Source organism: Rhea americana, unplaced genomic scaffold (genome assembly GCF_003343005.1).
Source record: "Rhea americana isolate MKP2758 unplaced genomic scaffold, rheAme1 scaffold_10, whole genome shotgun sequence".
Lineage (NCBI taxonomy): Eukaryota > Metazoa > Chordata > Aves > Rheiformes > Rheidae > Rhea > Rhea americana.
In genome coordinates this window covers 707,978-714,340 of record NW_028185039.1, presented here as the reverse complement: position 1 = coordinate 714,340, position 6,363 = coordinate 707,978, and the positions used below count along the sequence as shown (strand labels likewise).

At 44.7% G+C, this 6,363-nt stretch overlaps 1 protein-coding gene across 1 annotated transcript in view; it reads left to right on the top strand.

The window, feature by feature from the left end:
- The first annotated feature begins 5,481 nt into the window (after window positions 1-5,481).
- Window positions 5,482-6,363, top strand: part of SDK1 (sidekick cell adhesion molecule 1) — a 407,922-nt gene continuing 407,040 nt past the window's right edge. Inside the window, exon 1 of the mRNA XM_085300428.1 lies at window positions 5,482-6,023. Coding sequence (XP_085156554.1) covers window positions 5,849-6,023 — 175 coding nt within the window. The 5' untranslated portion in view covers window positions 5,482-5,848. The remainder of the gene's footprint in view (window positions 6,024-6,363) is intronic.

Genomic DNA, 6,363 nt, shown 5'->3' with positions numbered 1-6,363 from the left:
TTTCTTCCAATCTTTATTATTGATGTAGACGCATATTTACACCATAAAAGCACAGCAGCTGTCTAGTGACCTGTGGGAATATACCCTTGTTAAGGAAGATTTTAGCCTCCTCCTATAGTCTACTGCATTCAGGTTGATTTGGTATTCTGAAAAACAATTCTATTTRAAAGCAAGTTACTTTCTACTCACATACTCATTGTTTTCTAAAGCTCACTTTCCCTCTGGGGAGAAAAGGAAAGACAGTATAAAATCTTTTGGGACAACCATGTGTGTTAATGCAATCGCTTGCCCTGAGTTCTGCACTTCAAATTTTAGAATGAAGGAAAACAGGCGTAGGAACAAACCACTGAACAGTGTTGGGTATTTTCAGGGTACCCACAAGATATACACCATCTATAGCAAATCTCTCTATCTATAGACAAAAAATACTAATGTTTCCACATTGCTTAAGACAAAGATCTTACTAGAATATTATAATCTAGGTTGCAATAGTATTACAAGGTTTTGCCTCTTTAAGTGTTCATATCTCTTTCCCTGTAATTTTCAAAGTTATTGTTGAGAGTTTTTCATTTTACTAGTTAAACTTTTCAGGTAGAGTAAATCTTCATTAAACAAAGTACACTGGTATAAAATATCACATGCTGGTACAAAATTATTGGTGACTATTTATTTATTTATTTTAAGAATGAATGCAAGATAATGACACAGTTTAGAGGACTGAAATAGGCAAGCAAACCATACCAATTTCTTGCTTGAAAAAATGGTATGGTATGATCTACACTTTTCCAGTTTGATATTACGCATCGATGACTGCAAGAACTACAGGGTATATCAGGAGATACTTTAGGTCAAAACAGCCTTGTGGATCTCTCAAAAACTTGCATAAAAAATATTTGTATATGAGACTGCTCTCGCTAAAGGAGTTTGACTGAGAAAGTTCAGATGGTAGTAACGGTTAGTAGGCAATGCCCTAGAAGATACAAACTCCATTTATAAAATTGAATTAATAACTAAGGTTGTTCAACATTGGTGAGATTTTTCTCTAGAATTCTTTCTATGATCCTATTTCCTTGGCTAGAAAGCTGCCTCCCATTAGCTAACCTGTTTTGGGTAACGGTATCTTCTATTCCTTTCTCTTCTGTCTCAGTGTCTCACTACTTACATAAGTAGTCAAACCACACTTGTACTAATTATACAAAGGTCTTCAGCTCTTTAGTATACTTACCACATTTACACATCATTGCACAACACTACAGTTTTTAAAAGACCCTGGTTTACCTTATTTTCCTCATCTTTAAATAAAATCAACCAAAGTTAGCTCCTCGTTTCTTTTACTTTGTGTCATTCCTAAATATCCATCCCTTCCTCTTTTCTTTTCATAAGCATCAGATTGTTGTTTCTGCTTGTTTGGGGTAGGAGAGCTGTTTTCTTACTAGTCTTCCTGAGGCATGTTTGGTGGTTTAGTTCCTCACTTATTACATGCATGTAGGAAACTGAAGAAGCAGGTACAGAGTAGAGTTACTAAAATGGTGCAATTGTTTACTAACCCAGACAACAAGATTTTAGAGACAATATTCTGCTTTGAACACCATTAACTACAGTTATTGCAACCAAGGCAAACATAGAAAAAGCCACTATTGTTATCTTCTGTGATATGTTACAGGGACTTAATCATGTCAATTAGGAGATAACCAACTAAAAACATTCCACTCAAAATAGTTGGAGTTACTGACTATAAGAGACACCATATTTAAATATGTAAGACCATATGTAAATAAATTTAAAAGGTCACGACCTGAACGATGAAAATAGGCTAACGTTCTGTTCTTATGTTTGTTTCTATGTTGAACAGGTTGGAACTCTTATAAGCAAACAAGCCTTAATTACAAGTAGAAACATGCTTTCACTAATAAAAAAAAAAAATCACAGAAACAAATCCCTCTTTTCTATAGCATCTTGTTTTTAAAACTTAACTGTTTGACTTCTTAAGCACTCTTTAGACATCAATAATACAACCACCTCAAACTGCCTTGCTTATAACTTTTAAGGAAGTGTTAAGTATTTTCTTGCAGCTCAAATTGACTTTGAAATCTTAAACTAAAATTTCCATCAGCTAGTGAATCAACACCCCCGTGCTCCTGCACTATCAGGAATTAAAAAAAGTTAAGTATACTTTCCATTTTCAGTTAAGGCAAATCAGAACTTGAAAACCCTACACAGAACTACTGAATAAATAAAAAAGGTAGTTTCTTCATACTGCAGTGAATTTACAACTGCTAAAGATGCAACTAGAGTTACACATACAGAGTTAGTTCCTTGAGGTCAGTTCTCAACACACCTGAAAACAACCTGGGTTCACTTTGTATTGTTCTTGACATGGATATAATGAAGGAAAAGTCATAACCACTGGGTCCTCCTACACGTAAGTAATTATTCAAGTGACCTGTACCCAGAAAAGGGAAATGTGACATGATGAGACACTGCTGACACATTACTGATCACAAGGATGAGAGAGCTGGTGAACTACAGCTAATACCTGCTAGTTACGAGGACTACAGAATAGCAACTTCTTGAGAACAGAAGAAACAAACTTTCAAACACAGGAAACGAGAAATAAAAGACARTAACTGAATAGCATAAGCTTTAATAGCCTGTTAGATGCTAGGAGAAGCAGGCACCTGTGCAGGTGGGAATCTGGCAAACAAGGGGGCAGACACTGCCATGGGGCTAATAAATAATATTTATTGAAAACTGGGGAGTGTTGAAGGCAGTAAGAGACTTTTGCTTTTTTATGCTACAAGATAATAAAGGCACATGAAGGAGCTGCCTTGAATAAAATGCCTYACTCAGAATCCTGAACTACCAGGTGTTAATAATATAAAAATAAATGACCTCATATTTGATGGGATAATTTGCTGTGGTTGCCTGCATGACTCTATCATAAAAGACAGCATGCCAACAAGGGGAAGGAAAAAAAAAAAAAAGAAGAGCAGAAGCTGACTGCAAAGCTTTAAAGCTTCAACTCAAACGCTTGTTAGATTCACTGAATAAAACCAAAGCAAACTCAGAAACTTCGCTGTGTTGCCAACCCTCGCAAGCTAAGTTAAACGCAATACAAAGAGCAGGAAGGGGGTTAATTTGTACCTCCAGGCTCCCTGCTTTGTCACATCCCTGCTATTTTCCGTRTTCGCTGCAAAATGAATAGCTGCTGGGAATACACAAGCCGAGAGCAGCCGCACCCCAGCCTTCCTGGGCGTGCCTGGCATGCCCCCTGGCAGCCGCCGCCGCGACGCTCCGCGGGCCTAGGGGGCGCAGCGAGCGCGGGGACGAGGCGCAGCGTCCCGCCAGGCGCGCACGCGCGCGGCCGTTAGCGGGCGCGGGAGCGAGGGGGAGCGTCCCCTCAGGCTTGCACGCGCGCGGCGGTTAGCGAGCGCGGGAGAGAGGCGCAGCGTCCCCTCAGGGTTCCACGCGCCCAGCCGTTAGCAAGCGCGCGCGCGGAAGGGGGGGGGGGGGGGCGGAGCAAAGGGCAACGTTCCCTCAGGCGAGCACGCGCGCAGCCGTTGGCGAGCGCGACTCCTCGGCTTCTGCCCCCCCTCCCCTCCACGCGCCTGCCGGCCAATCAGCGGGCTGGCCGGGGGCGGTGCTAGCGGAGGGGGAGGGGTGGGGCGTTAGGGCGCTGAGCGTGAGGGGCGGCTGCGGGCAGATGTCGCGCTCGTGGGTCGGGGTGTGTGCGCGTCGGGAGGAGCAGTGTGTGTGCATGTGTGTGCGTGTGTACACACGCGCGGGAGGRACAGGCCCCTTCCTCCTCCGCCTCCAGCGTCTCTGGAGAGCAGGCGGGCAAACCTGTATTGAAATGAGTCCTCCCCCCTCCGCAAGTCCTGACAGTTCCACACACGTACCCCCCCGCGCCTTCCCACAGCGCCCTCCTTAGCTCTGCCGAGGGTGTTCCCCCTCACAGATGCAGCCCTGTTTAGGTGTAGGTCAGGGGAAGGTGGGGTGAGGGCGCTGTGCGTCTGGGCAGTGGGAGCTCTGCGGGCTGTGGAGAGATGCGGGTGTGTGTGCGTGGGAGAGATGTGAGGGGAGAACGAGGAGACGCGGCGGCTGGGGAGCGAAGCGTGTCTGCTCGGCGCGGAGATGGCGAGGTACACGCCAGGCTGGGAGGGNGTGCGTGGGAGAGATGTGAGGGGAGAACGAGGAGAGGGGGGAGAGGGGAGCGACGGCGCGGGGCGGAGATGGCGAGGTACACGCCAGGCTGGGAGGGTGGGCAAAGTGCGAGCGTCCTGCTAGGGGAGGGTTAAAACCGAGGTTGTGTTGAAGGAGGTGAGAAAAGTTCAGGCTGCCTTTCGGCGGCAGGGGGTAGAGCTGACGAGATTTTGTTTGATCAACTTCACGCTTAGGTTCTTTGTTTTTAACTTGTTTTTGTCCTGGATGTTCTTTTGTAACTACTCATATTCTTTGTAATACTGTAGAGAAGGAATCTCCTACGAAACTTTTCCCTCTACGGTAGGCGGGACTGAAACAATACCAGAGGCATTGTTTAAATGTTAAAGCCTTCAGTGCCTTTTTTTTTTTTTTTTATTGTGTTTGCTTTTATTGCTGCTGCTGCTGTTGTGATGGAGCTTTCCCTCTTGTGTTTACAGCTTCTGTGGGGGAGAGACGCTCAAAGGAAGAACCAGGATCCCTGGGCTGCATAAACAAGGAAGGCAGGACTCCATCTAAGCAAAGCTGGAAGGCTTTCACCTTGTTGCTGTTTGTTTTAGGAGATTTTCCCTTCCCCCGCCCCGGACACTATCCAGCTGAGCGTTTGTTTCGTTGTTGCTTCCATAACCGGCCAGAAGAAAAACGCTTTACGTGGGAGAGGTGATTTTTGTCGTGGTCTCCCTGCAAGACACAGATCTGCACCTATCCTCGCGGAGGAGGGAAATAAGATCAACTGAGGTTTTCCCTACCTCCGGCTGAACGTGTGAGTCCAAGTGACACCCCCACTGGCCTGTGGCTGACTGACTGCACAGCCARCTGGAATCACAGCCAGAGCTGCTAAATTTACCTGGTCGAGGACTCTTCAAACCCTTCTATTGACGGTAGAGATTTGTATCCAAAGGAAAATCGGATTAATATAACTATGCAGAGCTTTGCGGGAATATCTGGAGACTACTGTGTCTGCATGGCTAATTTTGAAATTGTCTGAAATAAATCCTTAGTGTAAGGAACAGTGAGATACTTTCTCCTCAWTTTAGTTTCTTTCTGTTCTTTGTCGGTTTTTTTCCCTTGTAGAAGAATTTAACACTTCCATAGCAAGCATTTTTTTTTTTCCACACCAGAGAATGGGATACATGCTGGAAAACTCGCCACGCTTCTTGAAAATCACAGAGGTAACAGTTTCCGTCATCCTTGTGGTATGAAAGGTACTCTTTGGATTGTGTGCTGGTGGCTAAGATGGATCAGTCTTCCTCTGTGCTAGAAGATGTGGATTTACTAAAATATTGACGCCGATAAACTTACTCCCTCTCTGCTGAAGGCATTGGATGTGATAGTGCAGAGAAACRTGTGTTTCACATTTCTGACTGGTTGTTTTGGTGCAATCAATACCTCCACAAAATACATTGACTTAGGTAGTGATTATGATACAGTGAGGCACACGGAGTGCTGCTTTCAGCTTGCATGCGAAGTGAGCACAAATCAAAGACTCCTCGGTTCCTGTAAAGTGGAAGTGGGAGCTTCTGTTTCCCCAAAACTCCAGGGCAAGAGCAGCGGGCGATGTTCCCAAACCACCAAAGAGAACCCGGCCTCGGAGTGCGGAACGAGCAGTGACCAAAGCGCTGTCAGGAGCGGCAGGCAGTCGAATCGGATGGGGATCAGTGAGGCAATAATGGTTGGAAGAAAGGTGGATCGCGAAATTATTGCCCGAAGGAATAGCTGGGGAGACGGCATGATGATAAAGTTAAACTTCTGTTTCTTCTTCTGTCGGGGATGGTGGGCGTTTCTGTTGCTTCAGCTCCACATGTTGCAAGCACTGGCACAAGGTAGGGCTAGAGACATTTTTTGTTTATAGAAATGCTGTATCTGCCTTCTAAGAGAAAGGAAATCTCTGTCATGAAAGATACATCATTTTACTTTAGTCTGTCAGAAATAACGAACTGCAGAATTCGCACCGAACTGATTTTATGTAGAAATTGTTATTTCTTATACACAATTTTTCCTTTATGGAACAGGCGTTTGCAAACTGTACCTATACGTTGTTTCTTCCCCCCTCTTGTCCTCCTATCTTTCTCCTATCCCCCCATCTCCCACAGAAAATCAACAGCCTTATCGATACCAAGCATGCCTTTTTATTTATTTAAACATGACCGTACATTTCTGTTC